The 21,939-nt window shown below is 46.0% G+C and overlaps 2 protein-coding genes across 2 annotated transcripts; one reads left to right on the top strand and one right to left on the bottom strand.

Moving 5' to 3' along the window:
• Nucleotides 1-974: 974 nt before the first annotated feature.
• On the top strand, nucleotides 975-6,372 carry HVCN1 (hydrogen voltage gated channel 1). Its single transcript, XM_085075540.1, has 6 exons — nucleotides 975-1,082; nucleotides 2,504-2,733; nucleotides 3,192-3,296; nucleotides 3,566-3,797; nucleotides 5,603-5,715; nucleotides 6,020-6,372. The coding sequence occupies exons 2-6, from the start codon at nucleotides 2,539-2,541 to the stop codon at nucleotides 6,083-6,085; spliced, it is 711 nt and encodes a 236-aa protein (XP_084931666.1). The 5' UTR covers nucleotides 975-1,082; nucleotides 2,504-2,538; the 3' UTR covers nucleotides 6,086-6,372.
• TCTN1 (tectonic family member 1) lies at nucleotides 6,328-19,344 on the bottom strand (the record flags this gene model as incomplete). Its single annotated transcript, XM_085076336.1, has 15 exons — nucleotides 6,328-6,846; nucleotides 7,627-7,771; nucleotides 8,109-8,234; nucleotides 8,909-9,065; nucleotides 9,364-9,504; nucleotides 9,852-9,934; nucleotides 10,274-10,399; nucleotides 10,979-11,104; nucleotides 11,536-11,556; nucleotides 13,496-13,605; nucleotides 14,462-14,549; nucleotides 14,971-15,137; nucleotides 15,488-15,618; nucleotides 17,560-17,680; nucleotides 19,290-19,344. Coding segments are annotated over 14 exons (1,596 nt in total), but the record flags the coding sequence as incomplete, so codon positions are not given.
• Nucleotides 19,345-21,939: the final 2,595 nt, after the last annotated feature.

The following is a 21,939-nucleotide window of genomic DNA, read 5'->3' as shown; positions in this document are numbered from 1 at the left end:
TTAAACCCCACAGCCCTTACCCAAAATATGCTGGAACTGCTGAGCTCTCAGGTGCAGATCTCCCACCATTACCTGATTGCTGTTTACTGGACTCAGCCGAGACCATAATGCCCAAATTAACTGGAAAGCCCCAGGCTAAACCTCCCTGCTGTGGGTCCAGGGCTGTGCTTTGCTGTCCTGCTCTGGGTGCTCAGCTGAGCTCTGTAAGTCACTGTTCTGGGGGGATTTGGAGCTCCAGCAGGGTGTCACCTGTGCTCATTCCCCATCACCCTGGGAAGAACAGGGATGTGTGCTTTGGGATGAGGTGCTAGAAAATACTTAGATTGCAGGAAAAGCTTTAAGCACTCCCAAGGAGGAAACCCTTTGAAAGAAACATCTTTGGGCTTTAAAAGTGCAAAAGTGGACAGATGTTTATTCCTTGGAGAAAACCAGAAATATTTCCATTTTGCCCTAGCAGAGGTGCCACAGAAGGTAAGTCCCAGGTGCTTTTCACAGCTGAATTTTTTTCACAACTTCCCAAACCATCTTGTGTTTGAGAGATTGAGGGCAACCCTAAACATGAAGATCCCTCTGACAAAACACAAGCCTATAAATGGAGGCAGATTAATCTAGGCCTGATTCCTGGATTTTACAGTCCTGGTTGATCCCTGGATCTCCACCAGACTTCGTGGCACTAATCTGTGTCCGTGCTCACCAGCCGTGCTCTGAGCTCGGTAGAGTCACCATTTAATATCACGACTCTCCTGAATCATTGCTCGTTGTTTCGGGTGATGGGAAAAAGAAGTTTAAAAACAATGAAAAAAAAGTTTTAACTCCACCCGGCGTGTCCTGTTCCGGCAGCTCCCGCGGAGGGGCGAACCGCGGGGAGCCTGGGGAAAAAAGCTGGGGAAATGGGAAATGTCGGAGGGGAGCCGTCGGGGATGGGAGGGGGCCTGGCTGGGGGGACCCGCTGGAGTTTTTCGGGGCGCGGCGGGGAGGAGGCGGCCGGGCCGGGGCCGCCCCTGGCCGGGGAAGGCGGGGCCGGGCCGGGGGAGGCCCCGCGGCGGCGGCGGGAGGCGGCGGGTGCAGCCGGGACGAGCACGGTACCGGGGACCGGGGGGAGGCCGGGAGCTCCCGGGGCTCGGCCCGGTGGCTGTGGGCGGAGGAGGTTGACAGCGGGACCCTCCCGGGGCTGCCACGTCCTTCCCCTCGGGGTCCCGCCGCGGCCCGGGGCTTCGTCCCGCTCTGGGCGTCGCCGCAGCCGCTCCGGTCGGTGCTGGGGAGGGGGGAGGCTGGGGAGCCCCGGGGCCCTGGATGCTCCATCGGCCGGCGGCTCCAGACCCCGCGGCAGCCCCGGGGCCATCCCGCACGGGGCCGGGGCTCGATGCCCGGGGCTGGGGCTCGATGCCCGGGGCCACTCCCCGCGGGCTCCGCTCGGCGCCCGGTGGTGGAGAACGAAGGTGCTGCTCCTGTGACAGCACCGTGGGACCAGCTCCATCCTCCCGGCAGGTGACGAGGTGGCCGGAGCTGGGAGCGGAGCCCACCGCGGTCGCGGGGAGCCGAGGGCACCTCGGGCACGGTGGTGGCACCGGGGGGCCAAGGGTGGGTTGTGCTGAGCTGCCCGGGAGGCTCTGGCTGCGGACAGGGACGTGCTAGCAGCAGGAGCACCTCTTAGAGGGTTTGTGGACCAGACAGTCTCGCCGGGCTGCCCAGAGAGGAAGGCAGGCTGGGGGTGTTGCGATGGGAACTCGAGAGGCTCTCCTTCAGCCGCGCAGCCCATCTGGAGGCCCCGGGACTTGCTGTTCCAGCGAACTCGGAGTTCCACCCATATGGTTTTCATTGCTGGAGTGTGGCCTTACTGAGGAGTTTGGTTTGATGGAGCTGCCCCTCGCTGGGTGCCCGCAGGAACGGGCTGAAGCCGGGATGCCTGAGGGTGAGGTCAGCTCTGGACGAGAGGAGATGGGGAGGACAGTGTCACCCACCTGCCAGGTTGAAATGTGCGCTTCACCTGCTTAATTTGCCTGCAAAAGCTGAAATAACAGTGTGTCATTGATGTTAATGGAGGGAAATTATGGCTGTTCCTCGTTTTGGCAGTGTGGCTGGAGGGTGAGGATGCCGAGGTCAGCTTGACCAACAGCCTCCGTGGATCAGTGTGAGAAACACAAGGGCAGCTGCCTCCACCTCCATCACGAGGTGCCAGATAAGAGCTGGGGCTTTTTGCTCCTGTAATCAATGCTTTGTTTGGAGAAGTTTGGAAATACCTTGTGAGGAAGTTCCTCGCCGTAGAGCAGCACGGCGGGGTGCAGACAGGACCGGGGAGGGCAGCGGGGGCTGCGCGTGGTGCTGGGGGAGGTGATGCAAAACCAGCCAGCAGTACCACCGTGAAGCAACTTCCCGTCAGCAGGGCCCAGCCAGCTGTGGCGGAATGTCACGCTCTTGTCACCCTCGGTGGGTGAAACAAGGAAGATTTGGCATCCTTGATCAGCCCCAACTGGGGAGGTGACACTCTGCTCTTGTCCCTCAGACAGTGGCAGGGTGATGCCAGCTTGATCCAGAGCCATGTCCAGGTATCTGAAGCACTTCACCGTGGTGGGTGATGACCCCGTGCAATGGAGCAACGACTATCGGAAATGGGAGGAAGAGGAGGAGGCTGGGGAGAAGCAGCCAGACTCAGAGATCAAGCTGGAGCCCCCCAGGAGACTCATCTCCTTCCAGGACATGATGAAAAAGCTCTTCAGCTCCCACAGGTTTCAGGTGAGGCAGAACAAGCCCAGGCCAAGTGCAGCAGAGCCATTCAGGGAGAGCATTGAGCTCAGAGCCCCCACGGTGCTGCAAGAGCAGCTGCTGCTTCCAAGCTGAGCAGTCCCATCACAACAGAGCCTCTCTGCTGTGGGTGCAGATGTTTCCTGAGCGGAGACAAACCCCAGTGCACAATCAGCACAGCTCTGGCACGTGCTCTCCCCCAGCTCCCTGAGCCCCCATGCCAGTCGGGGTCTGGTGTGGAGCCAGGTGGCTCCATGTGGGTGGGACTTTGCAGGAATAACCCACCGTCCAGGGTGGCAGGAATGGGAGTCCTGTGTGGGAGCAATGGAAAGCTCTGTGAAACACAACCAGCCAAATCAGGGTGTGTGTAGCTCAAGGGCTACTTTGGCTCCTCTTGCTCCTCTGTCCAAGCTGGGAAGGAATTCATGTCAGTTCTTCTCCTCCAACAGGTCGGGGTTGTCTGCTTGGTGATCCTGGATGCTTTGCTGGTTCTCGGGGAATTGCTTATGGATTTGAAAATCATCCATCCAGACAGATATAATATAACCCCAAAGGTAAAATGTGGGAAAATGTGAATATGAACAGCAGCTCCCTCCCTTTGGTGGCTCAAAGGGAGCCACCCTTTGATGGCCCAATACCCTTTGGCCCATGGATGGGCTGGGCAAGGGTAGGACCTGGACCTCTGGCCTTGCTGAGCCAGTGGTTGCAGAAGAAAAGTCCTCAGCCCTTCTCCTTTAGAGCCAAACCAGAGGTGCCCTCAAGCAGCAGAGGCTTTCCAGCACACAGCAGGGCTTCCTGCCTTAAACCTGTGCTCTTTTCCCAGGTTTTCCACTACCTCTCCCTGTCCATTTTAACCATCTTCCTGGTTGAGGTGGGGTTTAAAATCTATGTGTACCGCCGGGAGTTCTTCCACCACAAGTTCGAGGTGCTGGATGGGATTGTTGTCGTCGTGTCCTTCATCCTCGACATCGTCCTCCTCTTCCGGGAGCACGAGTTTGAGGCCGTGGGGCTCCTGATCCTCCTGCGCCTCTGGAGGGTGGCTCGGATCATCAACGGTGAGTGCACAGCCAGGCTGGATTTGCCAAACTTCCCTGAATTATCTGGGCTTTGTTCTCTTCTCAGACCCAACCCCAGGGGTCTTGCTCTCCCAGAGAACTCAGAGTTCCACCCGTGTGGTTTTCCTTGCTGGAATGTGGCCCTAATTTGCTGCTTCCCCCTAAAAAACCCATAATCTGTTCCTGTACCCTTCCTCCTGGAGAGGGATAGCTCACATCCCAAATTTCCATTGCAGGATCCTTTTGGCAGGGGAGCCCTTGTCTTCCTGAATCTGCTGTTACAGCAGAGTAGGTTTTAATGCTTTGTTCTGCTGTGACTCCATCATCCCCTCCAGGGATGCTGCAGGGAATGTCCTGATCTCACTCTGGATCTTTCTTGCTTGAATTCAAAGGGTTTGTCATAAAAAGAGAAATAGAAAATGTCCCCAAATCAGACTTTAGTGACTTTGCTGTTGTAACTGTAAATTGTTGCAAACAGATGTAAACTCGGACACATCTGAAACAAGCATAGCTGCAAACATTTTCTTCCTTCTTGGGGAAGGAATTCTGGCATTCCAAAAAATATGGCAATGAGATTATCACTAATAATAATTTCATTAATTATCACTAATAATTTAATAATAATTATCACTAATAATTTCATGCTTGAGCATGAAACCTCAGCCCAAGCTCTGTCCTGTGCCCATGTGCTCACTTTTGGTGGGTGCTCCATATCTGGCCTGGCTGGGATCAGAGGAAGGGATGACTGAGGCTGTGTCCATTTCCCTCAGCCCCTTTCAGTGGGGAAAAGGTGCCTGGTCGGCAGCTGCAGCCAGACAGAAGAGAGATATGAGAGCAGCTTGTGGCTTTTCTTAGTTCAGAGTGAAAGTCAGAGATAAACTGGATTTGCGTGTGGCCGTGGGAGCCTCGCTTTACAGCAGAAAACTAGGATTGCAATTACAAGTAAATCCCCTTATCCTTGGGTGCTCCAGGCTCCCTGCCAAGCTTCATGCAATGTCCACCTGCTTGGAGCAAAAAGGGACAAAGGGAATGTGCCCCACGCTCGGTGTTGGGTGTCAGTGCCTGGGCACAGTTCCTGTGATGTTATCAATGCAAATGAGCAGCAGCGTTGCTTTGTCCTCTGAGAACTGAATCCCCAGAGCCCAAAGCAGTGCCTGGAGCACTGGAATCAGCCATGATCCAGAGGAGCTGTGTTGGGAGGGAGAATGTGATGTTCTTCATGCTCTCATCAAGCTGCTTCGTTTAATTTTTGTGGGAAGAAAATGCCTTCACTGCAGAGGCTGAGCTCTCTATAAGCACCATTAGGTGATCCCATGTGAATTGACACCTCTGCTGTGCGGAGACACTGCCTGCTCTCACTGCAGCTGTGCAAGGTGAAGCCAAAGCCTTGTGGACCTGAGGATGTGCCAGCTCCTGCTCCACCAGGCCTTGCTGTGCCCCAGGCCTTGCTCTGCTGTCACACCTAAAACCTGCTAAAACACAGCAAAGCTGCCCCAGCTGCACCCCCTGGCTCTGCCAAGGGAGCAAATTCAGATTCTGGATTTGAATGACAGTCAGAGTGATTAATTCAGCTCCGAGGCCAGGCTGCCTCTCCCCAGCAGAGTATTGGTATCTGAATCCCTCCGGTGGCTGATTTAAAACCCTTCCTCATTAAGAAAAGCACTTGGGAAGGGTGCTTGGAGATGACAGAAGCTGAGCTGGAGAGGAACACGTTTAACTCCTTGAGCACAGAGCCTGAGTGCTGTGAACTGCTGCTCGTGGCTGTTTTACAATGTAAAGCAAATCCCCTGTGAATTGTTCCACAGGAATCATTTTATCGGTGAAGACGCGCTCGGAACAACAAGTGTCCAAGTTAAAGCAAGCAAACCTGAAACTTGCCACAAGGGTGGAACAACTGGAACACAGCTGTGTGGAGAAGGTAAAAAAACACTTTTAATTTGGGTTTACCTGCTGCTGGGGATCCTTGTGCAAGGCTGGCACTGTTGGCTTGGTTTCCTCATCAGAAAGTGTGGGGTGAGCTGGGCTGAAGCAGCACAGCCCTGCCTGCGCCTCCCTGGGCTGCTCCTCCTTAAAGGAATGATGTCCCTACCTCTGTCCTACTTCTTTTGGCCAGGTTGTCATGTTTTCCTGCAGCAGGAGATACATTATAGCAGTGGGAAGATCTGTGGGAACCTGGGAAGCTTTCTGCAGGCTGCTAATGATTTGAATTTTGTCTCCCACAGGAGCAAGAAATCGAGAGGCTGAACAACATACTGAAGCAGCATGGACTCCTCAGCCAGCAAAAATAGGAGGCCAGTTTTCCAAGGTGGGAATTCTGCTTGGAGATTGCAGTGTTGGAATCTGCCAGCTTGACCTGAAAGGTTTTTCTGTCTCTTTGTTTCCTCTTGTATTGTGTTTTCTATAAATGTTGTCTATTTGACCCAACTTTGATCAGACATTGGGATGGCAAAAATAGTTCTACTGGAAAATTAATCACACACAGTACCTGTAAACAGCAATTTTCCCCCCTTTCTTGTACAGTTGTACAGTCAAAACTGCAAAATAATTTAATAAAGACACATCTTTACAAGCTATACATCCACAGAAGTACCACTTCTCGAAAATAATTTCTTTTTTTTTTCTGTGACAACATTCTTTGTTTGCAACAAACTTGCAGTACAAATGATAAGAACCCAGGCTGAAAAGGTCATTTCTTCTCCACCAGCTGCCTGTTCATCATCAATACACCTCTTTGCCAACCATTCTTTTCATACTGTTGGTAGTTTCCTCATTTCTGTTGCTGCTTGTGCCACTTTGTTATTTATATAACATCCATTTCAGAAACACCAACACACCACTCCTTTCCCTGACAATGAAATCAGCCCCAAAATAGAGGCAAACATGTGCCATCTTACGTCAAACAATGCCTTGTTCCAGCAGCAGCAGCAGCAGATCCCACTTCTGATACTGCATTCCCTCATCTCTTCTTCCCTTTTCACTGTTCCTCCACAGCCTGTGGAGCTGCAAAGTTCTTTGTTTCCACAGCTCATAAATCCATGACTTTAAAGAACTGGAATATGTAAGAACAGATGTAGGTGAGTGCACTGCTGGGAACAGTCAGACTCCAGAAAAGCCATTAAAAAGCAAATTCTAAAGGGCCAGGCTGGCATTTGAACCTTTTCAGGTATTAGAGTGTCCCTGTGGAGAGGCTGTTTGGTAGCTGAAGAGTGAGATTTAAGAAGTGGGAATTCTGAGAAGTGGTGACTGCAGCAGGTGATTCCAGTGGATTTCAGCCACACTCAGCTGGAGGGGTCACTGAGCTTTGCTGAAAGCACAACTCAACTGTTCAGCTTTTTAAAGGAAGGTAATTAATCAGTGGTGTGGGAAGAATAGCCAGAAATATGTGATTTATTCATCTATGCACGGAGATAAAGCAGAGGGCTTATCTAATAGCACATGATGACTTTAATTAGCAATTTAGCTTGGCTGTTATGGGATAATGACCCTGCTTTCCCTGTGTGTCTCTTCCTTCCCCTCCTGCTTCTGCTGGGCTGCATCTCACGTGCTGGTGGCTGTGACTGGTCCAGAGCCAGAGCCACCAGCAAGTTCAAACTGCAACCTTTTTCCTCTCTGCAGAGTTATAACTGGGTACTTTCCACCTCATGGGGGTTTTTTCACCCTAACCCTTCTGAGAATCCTCACAAGGTCTCACCCTTCCTCTCTTGGCCAATTTTAGCCCAGTATCTACAACTTAGAATAAAGTGCTGGCCCATCACAGTCACTGGATAAACAATGGACTAAAAATAAGAAAAAGCAGAAATACTATTCTTTTTTTTTTATGCATACTTACCTTAGACAAATGGATAGAAAAAATCAAAGGGTAGCTTGATGTTAATGGTGGGCCAAGCTTTGTAGCCTGGCTCTGCAGGTGAAGAAATGTCAGTGAAAACCACTGAAGTTGTTACAGGAATAATCCTTTCCCTTCCTGAGGCAAGCTGCAAGGAAAATACAAACAGGATTTATCTCCAGTCTTCTATTAGTACAACTGTTTTATTTGGTCTGGGTTATATTGTCAGCTGTTATTTGTAAAAAGGTTTGGGTTGGGTTTTTCATACACAGTTCCAGAAATGATGTATAGATTTTTATTGAAGTGTGTTTTGGCAAGCAGCCCACAGTTGTGTTTGAGCTGGAGGACAACTGTTGGGTGTAATAGATTCTAATGTGAAGTGCTGCCTTCAGATAAAGAGATTATCTGGGTCACTGTCACACAGCTGATACCCAAGGAAAACAAGCCACTTGTTTCATCTTAAATCCTGTAATTTAATTACATACCTGCTTCAGTGTGGTGGTAGTGATTGTGGCTGTAACATTCACTATCCTGGCTTGGGGATTGACCAGGGATCCATATTTAGTCCACTTCACTTCTATTCCCAGGGATACTGGTATTTGGCACGAGCTCTGCAAAGTGTTAGAAATAATCTTATTGCCTGCCTTATTGCAGAAGCCACCACATGAGTTAATTATTCATGTTATTAAAGGAGCAGAATGTGCCCAGAAAGCTCACTGGGGAGGTTACCAGAGCAGCTGAACCCTGCACTGCTGCTGGGCAGGACAAAATATTGAACTCTGCCAGGGCAGAATTCTGAAGGCTACAATCTTAAGTATTTTTATGCATTTCTTCTTGAACCATCACACTGCTGGTTACAGAAACCATTCACTCTTTAGTTGCAGAAGCATGCAAGAAACCAGCCACAGGCTGCCATCTTCTATTGTGCTTCAAAGGATTCTCTCTGTCTTACCCTGATTCTGTTCCTTCACTCTTTCCCTCTGGTGCTTCACCCCCTCAGAAGAGCAACACTCTAACCTGTGTTCAAACAACTCATTTTGTACCCAACCTGTTGTCCTGATCCACAGCTGAGGGGCCTGGATACCAGCTTGATTCAAAACAACTTCCACAGCAAGAGTGAAACTCCTCATCTCTGAATATTCCAGGAATTTTCCTCCAGCTTATTTCTGCATTCCCAGCCCCATTTTTCCCCCTCCAGTTGGTTCCTGCATTTTTAGGGTGTGAAGCTGAGATGATCCTGCAGCACAGGCACAGGGTGGAGGGTTGGTAGTGGTTTAACTTTCACCTGTTCTGAGATGTGGAGTTGAGTTATTGGCACCCAATCCAGCACATCCTGGGCTTGAGAATTCCCAAATGAGGCCACATACTCAGGAAAGCTTTGGCCCTTCAGCACATCTAGGAGGGTCTGAGCCAAAGGCTGGCATTTCATAGCTGCTGTAATTCTTCCAGAAAACAACAACAAAAAAAAATAGATGAGTTAGAGCAAAATCCATTGGTTTGGCACAGTCATCATTTCTCCTTGCTCTCTGCTCTGTTCAAGCCTTCTGGCTACAGTTGCTAATGTACACAATCTTTCCAAGAGAAAGACCATTGTTAATTAAATGACATTTTTTATAATTAAATACTTCATTCTCAATCCTCCTCCAGCTGTATAAATGGCCCAGGACCCGAACAGAGCCTCAGGGAAAAGGTTGTCAGAGAGTTAAAAACATTAAATTGAAAAAAAAAAGGACTTCTTACCGTAACTTACAGCCTGATATCATGTTATAACCAAATAATACTGGGGCTCTGGCTCCCTGTGCTGCCAGGCAGTCCTGGGTGGATGTGCTCTGCAGAATGGTGAGTTGGCTGTGTTTGCTACTACTCTGAATGATGCCAGATGTAACATACAGTTAAGGGAAATTAAATGCTTGATGGATATCGTGACAAAAAAAGAATTCTTAATCATATCCTTAAAATATAGCTGCAAATGCTGTAATAGCTCAAGACTCCTCTCACAGTGTGAAAAAGCACCAGAGTGTGCAATGAAGGGCTAAATGTGCCTCACTACACAGTCCCAGGAGATTGCAGTGTGGACTGAGTCATTCCCTCCTAAAACACAGCCAGAAAAGCACATTTTTATTTTTGGTAGAGAACAGATGTATTTCATAGATGTCCATGCTAGAAAGGGTTTGTGAGGATGGACCAGAGCAAGTGCAGCAAACAGAAATTCAGCAGGGAAAGGATATCCTGGAGGTCGGAATCCTGCTCTGACAGGCAGCCCAACAACATAACCAGGATTGCCACTCAGAGGAACTGGCTGTGTATTTTCCTGCAATGCAAACAGAGAGTATTAGTTCTTATCCTGCACTTAAGTGGTTGGAAAACACAGAAATATTTCAGTTATTTCAGGATTATGACCTGCCTTGAATGATGATGGAAGTAAGACCGTAAGTAAGGCTTTGCTTTCTCTGTTACAGTCACAAGCTGGGGCTTGTAAATATGCCAGACTTTGGAGGCCTTTATTGCCCAGCTCTGAAATGCTGCCTCGTCTGGATATCCAGGGCAAGTTCTACTTTACCTTGCTGCTAACAATCGTTCTGATTCAAGTTTAATAAGTTTTGTAATTAAATGTCTTTCACCAAGTCATCCGTGACATCTCCACAGTTACCTGAGTGAAGCTGATTTCGAAGTGCTGCTCTATTGAAAGTGCTTCTTTGCTAATTGCCCCCAAGACAAAAGCAGCAGCTGCTTCTATTATTTCTCCTGTGTCTGTGTAGGTAATGTGATAATTCACCTGAAAATTAAACATTTTAGTTATTAATTTGAACAAATGCATAAGAGAAACTAGGGGGAAAAAAAGCCCAACGATTTAAAACCATGCAAGTCTTTTCTTTCTTCCTTGCTTAAGAAACTCAGCTCCAGGGTGGGGATGTATTATACCCTCTAGAGGCTGCAGCCTCTTCAAAATTGACTTCTTGATAAACCTCAGCACAGACACAATGTTCATCTACTTTAAAATTAAAAGGTGATGTGCAGCATCTATTCCTCTGTCATTAGTGTGCCTGAGATCATCTTCTGCCAAGCATGAAGTAAATTCTAAACTCCTGTTATTGTCTGTTGTGCCATATACACACAGTAATAACAAGGATTTCAGCCTGGCTCCATGTTATATTGCACAGAGTTATTACTTTGTTGCAGAACACTCTCTTTTATCCCAAAGTCGGTGCTTCTCCCATGACATTTGCTTTGGAAATGTCACAACACATGGAAACTGCAAGGCCTTCTTGACAGCTTTGCAATTTGAGGATCAGAAGTGATTTGATGCATAGATGCTTTCCATCAGCTAGGAGGAGGAAAAGGCAGTCAGACTCACCCCAAGAACTGCATTGATGCACAGCTCCCCCAAAACCATCGGGAGCCTCAGGACATCACTACTGTCCAGTAAAGTCCTCATTCCATTCAGAGACTGGACAACTATGGACTGGACAGTGATATTAACCTGAAAAAAACCAGACTGATGTCAGTTCTGAACACTGGGTATAATTCATTTTGGCTCTTTCTGTGTTATTTTATCTGTGACCTTTCCAGATTCTGTTCCACAGCAACGGCACTCAGTAATTCTCTGAACAGCTGCTGTGTTACAAGTACTGCTGAAGCTCAACCAAAGGGTCTGGGTTTAAGTCAATAAAGAGATTTACTTGAAAAGAGAGAGTTTTATATGAGAGGAATGTATCAGGATTGAATGTTTGCAGGCAGCATTTTATCTTGGAGATGCTAAGTATCATTGCTCATAGCAAATGATATAATTTTTTTAATATAAAGATTAACGTAAAGATTTGTTTTGATCAAGTCAGTGAAAAAATCCCACTGACCAGAACTTAATAAGAATTTTACCCGCAGCTCTTCCAACTAATTTAGAAGGGTACTTACCATCTGACTTGATTTGGGCACCTAGGGGAGAAAAAAAAGGATAAATTAAAGCAGTAGCAAAGGTCTGACCTATTGCAAGTAACAGTCAAGTAAAGCAGGTAAGGCTTTGCCTATTTAACTCTTCTCATAAGAATAACTTTTACATTGTGGAATTAATTAGATATACACAATTAGATATCCAGGAAGTGTGAAAAGAACTGCTACAATCCAATCCCCTCCTTCCTCTGACTCTTGGAATTATTCAGAGACCACCAGTTTAGAAAACCTGCCAGGCTGTGCTTCCCTAAGAAATTAAGAGTTTTTATTGTTCTTTTTTGATTATAAGAATTCCACAGTTTTAAGGTCTCTAAACCAATAAATAAGAAACAAGAATCTCTCTTGTTATATACCACATGGGTATGTACAATTGCCCCACTGGAAAATTTCCACCAAAAATATTTCATGGAAAGGCAGAAATGTCAGACCAAGGTCATCAATCAGACCTGCAAAATACTCCCATGGAGCACCATTTTGTCGAAGGTTTTACTTTTCTGACTTTCCAATGAATGTTTGAGTCACATCTTTGGGAAAGGACCAAGAATTGGACTGATCATGAAGCACTTCTGCAGAATTATGGGATTCTGAGAGCAGTGACTCATCTATTGTCACAGCAGGGAACACACTCCTGGGAGCTGGAGACCTGGAGGTGATGCAGGTACAGTTTGTCACATATTTATCATCCCAAGGTACAGCTCAGCTATCAGAACCAGCTGGATGAATAAAGATCCTTGTAAAGATTAGACTCATCCTTCAGGGAACAGTGCTATTTCTGCCTGGGATAGAAGGAGTGAGCAGCACTCCTGAAGTTCTGTTTATCCACGACTGGGGTGATGGATGAAGTCTCTGGAGGTCGCTGGCAGACAGAACTGCAGCCTCCACTGCCTCAGTTTCCCCCTGGCAGGCAGGATGGGCTGCTGGGGATGGGGTTTTCTGAAGGACACGCTGTCCCAGTGCTCCCAGTAAGGCTCCCTGCGTTACTGGTTTGCAGTTTCTTTTGCCGGCAGCTCCACCTGGTGGCATCGGCAGTGCTCCTGCTCTGCCCTGTCACCACCCTGTCCCTAGTGCCACCACTTTTCTGTTGTCACATCCCACCTTCAGCTCCCTTTGAGGAGAAAACCTTCCTACAGAGCACCTCCAGCAGCTGCTCAGCCTTCTGCGGTTGTTGCACCTGATCCTTCCTGGCATCCAAGTGCTTTGGGCAGAACTCTGACCTCTCCTGAGCTGAGCCATTGTCTTGGCAAGCAGCACATGGATAAGGGGTTTTGGACTTTCCCATATTTATTTATGCATAAGACATCATCCCCCAGGTCAAACTGGGATGAAAAGGTAGGCATTGCTTTGAAAAATAACCCCAGACTGGATTTTAGTGGGCAGGATCCAAAGAAAGTTGTTCTCAGTCATGTTCTTTGGGAGCAGAAGGAAGGCTGTGCCAGACTATCAAAAACTGAGGCTTGGAGGAAAGGGGCAGATGTAGAGGATTAAACCTGACAGCTTCTTCTTTAAATACAAAGTTTTACCAATTATTTAAAACTCTGACTTCTTAGAATTATGCGTTCTTGTAAATAAGCTTCTTGGAAAAGCCTGAACATGCACAGAAACATGAAACTGCACTAGCTCAGTGACACGACCTTGGCTCTTCAAAACTATTATTTTTTACTTTATCTTTGACTATATTATTTATATTTAGCAAAGCAGAGAACAGCAAATGCTTCTGTTAAGAAAGCTTGAAGTAAAAACATTCCCAAAGGCTTTCTGTATAAAAATCTGCTGTGCAGGGAGATGTTTCTTCCCAACCCACAATTTAAAAATCCAAATAAAACACCATATCCCTCAGTAAACAGAATTTACTTCATTCTGCAGATGCAAAAAAGATATATAATATGAATATTTCAGCTTTATGACTGTTTCAAATCATACTTACTGCCAAAATGCTGGAGTTGATATAAAACAACATGCTAAGTGCTCGAATGCTGTCACATTTTTCCACACTTACTGCTCTAATGCATTTTGTGGCTTGGTTTACTAAAAACCCTGGAGAAAAAAAAAGTCACCAAGTATTACTGGAGGAAATTAAAGAGCAATTATGAAAAGCATAAATGAAAAACAATAGAAGAGCCTTAGGTACAAGCAAAAGTGAAAGTAAATGTCATCCCTATTGTAGATAAGGTCTTATGTGAGCTATGAGGAATGAAACTTTCTTACATTCTAAAAAATAGCTATCAGATAAAATACTACTTCTTAGCAAGTAGAAAAAGCTTCATGAAAATTACTTAATTTTTGAATCTCATATGATTTTTTTCTTTCACAAGAGAGTTTAGTCCTATAATCACCACCATGACTGTTATGAGAGCACATTTAACAGTGACAGTGAGCTTTGGAAAATGCAGGTGTGGGTTTGCTTGTGGATTTTTTTTTTTCCTGCCTCCACCTCTGCAGATTTTCAAGACAATGTGTGCAAGGTTAAAATGTAGAGCTCAGCCTGAAAATCTGACTTGTGAGAGGAATCCCTGGACAAAGAGAAGCTGACAAAGGCTGCCCAGGCAGGGCTGGCTTGGTGCAAACCCCTCCTCCCTCAGGGTGTCACCCTTGTACTATTTGATTAAACCAATTATGCCAAACAGGACGTTTTATTGTTGGCTAAACAGCCCATTAACAAGATTCTCAGGGATTTACATATCTCACTTTGAATGTTTAACAGAGCTGGAACACAATTTCCATTCTGTGTCTTAAAAAACTCAGCAAAACAGAGAACATTTGAAAATCATTTGCTCATGAAGCTTTATCTGAATTCTCAATGGGGAGTGTGCCAGCTTTCTGACTGACTGATCTCAAGCCAGAGCAGAATATTAGAAAGCAAAAAAATTTGGATTTAAGCACATTTTCCAACCTGCAGGATTCTCATCAGAGCACCAAGAAGAGACAACAGGACTTGGCAGCCTTAGAAATGCATCCTCTGTCTGCACAGGAACACCATACTGCCAAATAAAAACCATAGTCAGGTTCATAGTCAGCCCATGGAAAGTTTCATAGCATTTTTGTTAAAAACAAATATGAATAAAAGTAGTAGTTATTTCCACAGTATCTCAATACTCTGTGCTACTTTTGCAGCAACTCTTCAGCCACTGTTACAGCTTTATGGTGAAAATAGCAAAAAAAAATTTTCAAATTTTTCATTTTTCAAAGATCTTAAAAATCTCGTTCACTTTTTAAGTAAATAAACACAAAACACTTCTTTTTACATTTCTATATTTAAAGACCCATATAAATTTTGCCTCTTCCAGCTAAACTGCATCATTTAAAAGCAGATGCAAACAACACTGACTTTTCTTTCTGATGCAGTCTGGTACTAATTACATCAGATATCATTTACCTCCTATTGAATCAGAGATAATTTACCTCATATCTGTAGGTTTCATTTGCATCAGGAGGATTTTGAGCATCTGTATCCAAATTCCAGCTGTCAGGCTCTGCACTGAAAGTAGCACCTCCATACTTTTCAAGCAAACGATCAAAATTTTCTGGAGTTGGGATTTCAGGGGATTTGAGGTATAGAGCTTGTTTATCTGTTAAAACATTTAAAGAATGAAATAACTTTAAGGAAAAAAATATAAAGAAACAATATTTGGTAACAATGAGACAACCTTGAACATGATATATTTGGGATGCTAAATTATTTACAAAAAATCCCCAACCAAACTATATTTGTTTTTCCCAACAAGAATTCCAGATGTTTAATTCCATGTTTTCACAAGTGAAAGGATCACAACATAAGGACTATGAGCAGACAGAATTACCAGTTTTCTGAGAGGTATAATAAAATAAAAATAGTTTTAAATTTAATCTTTTTCTGGTATCTAAAGACCTTACAAAAAATAACACCACAATGCTTAATATTGGCTACAACTCTACTTACAGTTTGTAGCATGAATGCAGAAAATACTGGGATTGACTTGGTCAATTAAATTAAATATCCTTTCTGGTGGATTTGCTTCAACATCAAGAGAATACACAGCAGCTTTCTGACTACACAGACGGCTGTCACCTCTGCAAGGAAAATAATAAATGAATTATCCACTAGAAGTTAGTGTTGACCAGATTTTAAAGTTGTTTTCATCTACAGAGGCAGCATCAGAAAAATTTAAAAAGCATGAAATTACTCAATTTAACACCATTTGTAGAACAACTGTGCATTCTTAGAAGGCTCCTGTTGTTTTATACTCTGTGTTTAATAATAAATAATAGAGAATTCTCCCATATGTTTTATTTAGCAGAGGAAACTGTGAGCAGCAACACGAAGGAAGGTAAGAAACAGACCAGGGGAAGGGAAAACCAGTGACAATATTAGAGATAAAATGTTAAATTGGGTGGGATCCACATGGCTGAGGCCCCAAAAATGCAGTGCTGCATCACTGGCCACACAGAGCTCAGCAGCACTTTCATTTCTACAACCCAAGTGGGATGTCAGACCAGGAAAACAGGTCAGTCTTGTGGATATTGGAATAACAATTTGGGCAGGGAGGGGAAAAAATCCTACTTGAGATGCATGTGAAAGAAATGGCAGAGTGAGGAACAGGAGGTGAAATAACCCAGTCTGTCTTGGAAAAAGCTGAGCCATGGGTTCAGCAAGAGCCCAGAAGTGCAGAGGAATGTGCCAGTTCAGAGCACTGGTGTGTCCTACATGCTACAAATCCAAGATGATGATCCCTGTGAAAATGGCATTTAGCAGGATAGGGCACTTAAGGACATGCACTGGAAAAGTGAAATGACTTTTAGAAATTTTTAAGCCTGGAGTTAAGCTCTTGCATGGGATGAGTCATCTGTTAATAGGATCTCATCATAAATCAAACTTTTCTTCTGCTGTTTCAGAGACCACATGGCCTCTGCCTTGGGATCAGCCAAACAGATATAAATATGCAAATGTATATCAACCTGGATGTAAATAATGAGACCCACAACACCTGCAGACACTGAAAATCCCCTGGGTTTTCATGCAAAATAAACCTTTTGCACAAAAAGAATTTGGGGAAAGAAACACAACTACATGTGAGGCATTTCTAGTTGACAAAGACAGCACAGTCACCCGAGGCAATTAAAGTGTCACTCAGGAGGGCGTTGATTAGACCTTTCTGATCCATATAAATATCTCTAAATGGGGAGCAGGAGCCTTTGTGTGCAAGAACAATAAGAAACCACAGTCTGGCATGACTGCTAATTCAAATTTCAAAGCACCAAGAATAAACCCCAGTGCTCAGATTGGCATAATTTATACAGAAGGTGGGTTGAAAAGCTGTACTTATTGTTCTGAGAAGTCACCAAGAGATTTTTTTTTTTTTTTTGCACATTATGATTTTGAAGTGAGCTTTCTTAACTCCTCTTTGAGAAGATGAAATTGGGTGAAGGTGTTTTCAAACTAAATAGCAAAGAAACAACTCTTGGCTTTAGTTTATTGGTATAATGTTACATTTTGGTGTTTGTCAAGTGGCAGATTGGTGATGGGGGAACAGATTGGGATGGTGACCTGTAAAATTAGGACCAGAAAGATGTTCATACTGTTTCAACAAGCCCTGAATTGATCAAGTGTGATCAAGATCTGATACCAGAAATGTAATCAAAGAGGTTCCTGATAAATTGCTGGTGAATTCCAGAAGTGGCCAGATGGTCCTGTGGTATCAATTTTCTTAACTTCCAGACACTGCACTATATTGATGGAAGTCTAAAGATGCATCATTTTTCCCCCCACAAAAAAAACCTCACAGAAGTACAGTGAAACATGTGGAAAGCAAAGAGCATGAGAAAAGATGGAATGAGTGGGAGAGAATTGGGTGGGAGGTGGATTTGCTGCTCTGGAGCCAAAGTGGACAAGGGACTGGTGAAAGCAGAGCCAGATGGCAGCAGGGAGGGTTAGGAATTGGTAAGAGGAGAGGACAGAGCCCTGCAAAGGCATGACAAACCATGATTTTGTATTTTATGGTTATTTCAACTCACGTGACCATAGGGACTGAGCAGGTGGTGAAGAGGCTGAAGTCCTCAGCGCTGCAATCAGGGTCACAGCAGCAGTTGACATCACACTGTGCCACCAGCAGGTCACAGACACACAGCTTGGCAACTGCAGCAGAGATTGAAATGAGAACTGCACTGAGGACTTTGCACTTTGCAGCATGTCCCAAATGCTTGCAGTTTTCACCTCCCCTGGGCTTTGACAATGGTCAAAAGGCTTCTCCAAATTCAGGTTTTCTTGAAGTTATTTTTAAAAGCCATCTTTTCTGCTACTGAACAAATTTGTTTGGAACACGTGGACAAAGCCAAGACATACTGAAATCTGTTCCCTGAGGAAAAAACTTGAACAGGAATTTGGAAGGTATGAAAATACACTCAGCCCTGCAAAGGATAAAAAACAAGAGATGCAAACAAGGTGTGTTTATCTGCTTGTTTCAGCTTGTTGAACAAAAATAAAACATCTTGAAAAGGCAGGGAGATGTTTACAAGAACTGAGCATGTTCCAGGGTTCAGGAATACATCTTCCTGATCTGCCAACATAACCATAGTTTACTTCTTTGAAACTGCTTTCTCTCTCTGTTTTTAGATACTGTGAGGTATTGTAATCACAGACAGAGTAATTGCTAATAATTCTGTAAACTGGCTCAATAAAATACACTTGGCAACTTCTTCAAACTCACTGAGGTTTTCAAGTTTATAAATTCAAAGAGCAGATATTACTCTACTGAACTGTTTATGAGACTTGCTATTCTGTAACAAACCTAGACTTATGAATAGCACAGAATGAAGAAAATCAAGGCCAGTGTCATATAGGAAAGACATTCAAAGAATGTTTCTATAACTGTTTATTTCACTTTGACTGTTGCCTGTTTGTCTCTGGACCCCTGGCTGTTCTCTGACCACCTGAACAGTATCCAGGTATTTCCTGGAATCTCTGAGGTTCTGACTGTTCTGTTGGCTGAGCTTAGCCCTGGATCTTTAGCTCACCCTGTAAACAAGAGAAGTTCAAACATGGATGATTAGATTGCAAGGTTATGTCTCTGAGATTAGGGATTTAAATCTCTTTTCCCTGCGACGGGTTTCATTTGGGCAAATAACCTCTGGAAACTTCAGCTGACAGCAACCCCACCGAGATATAAAAGTGTAGCCAACTACACAGTGGGAAACACCTTCTGAGAGCACAGTAACAAAACTTTGTGATCGCTGTTGTTATTACAAGGTACCCAGAGCGCTGGGCTGAGCTTGGGGCAGGCTGTGCAGACAGGCTGTGCAGACAGGCTGTGCAGGCAGCTCGGGCTGTGCATAGAGCTCTCCAAGGACGTCCAGGGCTACTCTGGGCTCCTCTGCCAGGTCGGAGCTGCTCGCTGTGCTCAGAGCACTGCTGGGTGGGCAGAAAACCCTGCCCTCCGCCCCAGCTGTGTGATGCACATGCCACGATCAGCGTGCCCAGGGCCTGGAGGCTGCTCAGGGGCTCGCTGAGCCTTCCTAAGGAGGCTGCGAGCCTCGGCTGGAGCGCTGCTGCTGCCCAGCGATGCTTAACGCCCAGGGGTGCCCCAGCAGAGCTGCAGAAAATCTCAGAGACCGCCAGGAAGAAGGCGGGCAGCAGCCGCGCGGTTGTGCCAGCCCCGGGAGACCGAAATGGGAGAGGGAGGCCCGAATGAGGCTCCCCTCGGCCGGGAAGCGCCGCCGGCGCCCCGCAGCGCTCGGAGGGCACCCACCGTCCGTGACCGGGGCCGGCAGGCTGCGGGCCCGCGCCTGGGAGGCATCACGAGTGTCCGCAGGCTCCGCGTCCGGCTCTGCTGCCCGGAGCGGCCGCGGCGGAAGGAGGAGGAGGAGGTGGAGGATGAGGACGAACAAAACCCCGGGCCCCGGGTCCGCCGCCATGGCGTCCGCCCTTAGCAACGACGCGTTGCCATGGCGGGCGGGGCATCACGGGAAATGTAGTCCTGCCTCTCGCGAGAGTTGGCGGGGCGGAGGGGAAGGGTTGTCCTGATTCTCGCGAGAGTTGACGAGGCGGAGGGGAAGGGCGGCGCCCGGGGAACATGGTGGCACCATGAGGGGAGGCGATGGGCTTGGGGCTGCTGCGGCTTTTTCAGCCGCCCTCCGGCTCCAGCATCGCCCCCCGGGCTCCAGCATCGCCCCCCAGCGCGGGGACCCGCGGGGAGAGGCCACGCGCAGGGTTCTGGCTGGGTATGGCCGCGCTTGTGGCACCCAGCGCCCTCAGGAAGAGCCCAGGCCGGGGGTGGTGAGGGCTCGGTGCTCCCTCAGGGCCACGGGAAAGGGTTTCAGGTGTGGTGATCCGAGTGTAATCCACGTAGGTGGTTTGGGAGAAGAGCTACTGGAAGGTCACACGTAAAAATAAAATTGGGGAATTGCCCCTTGTGAGATAGAAAATTTTGGATTTCACGTACTTTTGCAACTTTTTGAAGGGTTCAAGTGTCTCCTTTTGAAGATGCTGTGGGTCCTCAATGCTCAGCATATTCATTAATCTTGTTAGTAATCTTTCAATGTGCAGAATACACGAAAAGATGCAATCTAGATTCTATTTTTATACTAATTTGGAAAAACTGGGCTAGAGAGTGACTAAGTGATCATTATTCCTTAGGGTTACCTTACCGATGTCACATCCACACTTCAGTTCCAAACAAGAAATTAATTTTTAAAATTAAAACTCATGAAGTTGGTGATCTTCATTGACTGACAGGGGACCTTATTGCTTCCCTTGAAAATGAAATTATTCCACAGTGCCCTCCCTTTGCACAGTGTCCACATCACAGGAGTGATGGGGGTGAAAAACTGATGAATTCAGTCTGTTTCTTTGCTGTTCCTGAGATTATTTGGATTCAACTGGAAGCCTCCATGCATTTCCTCCCAACAAGGTGGCCAAAATGCCCTTACAGGTGTTGGATTTGTTACTTTTTTTCAGGCTTGAAGAGTTAACAATCACTCCAAACACTTCCAGTTCAAAAAGGAGCTGTAAAAATGGCACCACAGGACTTTTTGCTTATCACTGAGGCTGCACCAGGAGTGGGGAGAATCTGTGTCTGTGTTTGGAGGAAGTCCTGGGAATCTTTAGAACTCTTTCACTTTTGCACAGCTGAGGAACAAAAAGGGAGGCAATCCTGCAGGAAGGACAGTTGGAACATGTGGCTGAGATACAAACTCCATCTGGATGAAGCTGATTTAGGACCTGACAGTCCCTTCAGCTACCTTGACTCAGTAGTGGTCAGTTAACAAGGATGGAGATGTTTCTCCTCCCTGCAAGTCCTGCAAAGTTGGAAACTTGGAATTTATGTTGCAGGCTTGGAGGGAGAGTGGTGCTTGGTTTATTTATCATCACTGGTTGTGATCTGTGTTCTTGTTCCACTGCAGTACCATGAGATAATTAATATTAAAACACCCCTACTTGTTAGTTTACATGTTTCTGATGCCTTTAAAATCAGTAAAGAAGGGCTGTTGAAAATGCACACGGGAAAACAGAATTTAATACATTCTTCTTGCATGCAGAATTACTTGGCAGAGCTGGTGGTGCACAGGGGACCAGACTTCAGGATGAAAACCAAGCCTTGCTGAAATCTGAAAGCACAGATTGCACCCTGGATGAATGTGGGCAGGAGCTGGATGAATAAAGAGGTATTAATTCTTACTGCATCTACCATTGAAATGGAATAGAAGTGGGCAACTGTTCAAAAGCACAGTAGGATGGAATTAATCTGGTTTGCTCATGACTTTTTTTTCACTCAGAGGTGTTAGGGCTTCACTCACAGCAACAGTTCACCTAAACCCTTTTCCAATATTTGCTGTAATAGGAAAAAAACAACCTTTGTCATGCAGAGAAAGGCAAGATAAAAGCCATGTATAAGAAAAACCATTTGGAAAATCCCCCACCACAAAACCCACCCTGGTGCTGCACTTCTGAAACAGGTTCCAAAGAACAACTCCAAGTGTGTAGGATAAGATCAGGACATCAATAAATAATGCTTGTTCTCCATCAGAGAGATTTTAATTTATCCTGTCAACATCAGTCAATTAATAATTAAAAAGGGCACTGTGATCCTTATGTGGGAGGTCCTATAAAATGAAAATCCAAGCAGTTTGAGATGCAGTAGATTCCTGTTTATATAAGAAACATGTTCAGGGATTTACTCTAGTGCTATTTTGATTATGGTTTAAGCAGCAAGATTTTGATGTGCATTTAAGCATTAGAGAAGCTAATTAAGCCATCCCTGGAAGTGTCCATGGCCAGGTTGGGTGGGGCTTGGAGCACTGGGATAGTGGAAGGTGTTCTGCCCTTGGCAGGGAGTGGAATGAGATGATCTTTGAGTTCCCCTCCAAACCCCTCTGTGCTTCTTGTTGATGATCTTCTGA

Source organism: Lichenostomus cassidix, chromosome 15 (assembly GCF_008360975.1).
Source record: "Lichenostomus cassidix isolate B80296 chromosome 15, HeHo_3.0, whole genome shotgun sequence".
Lineage (NCBI taxonomy): Eukaryota > Metazoa > Chordata > Aves > Passeriformes > Meliphagidae > Lichenostomus > Lichenostomus cassidix.
Note: the sequence above shows the minus strand (reverse complement) of the source record. Positions and strands in the feature narration are given on the sequence as shown.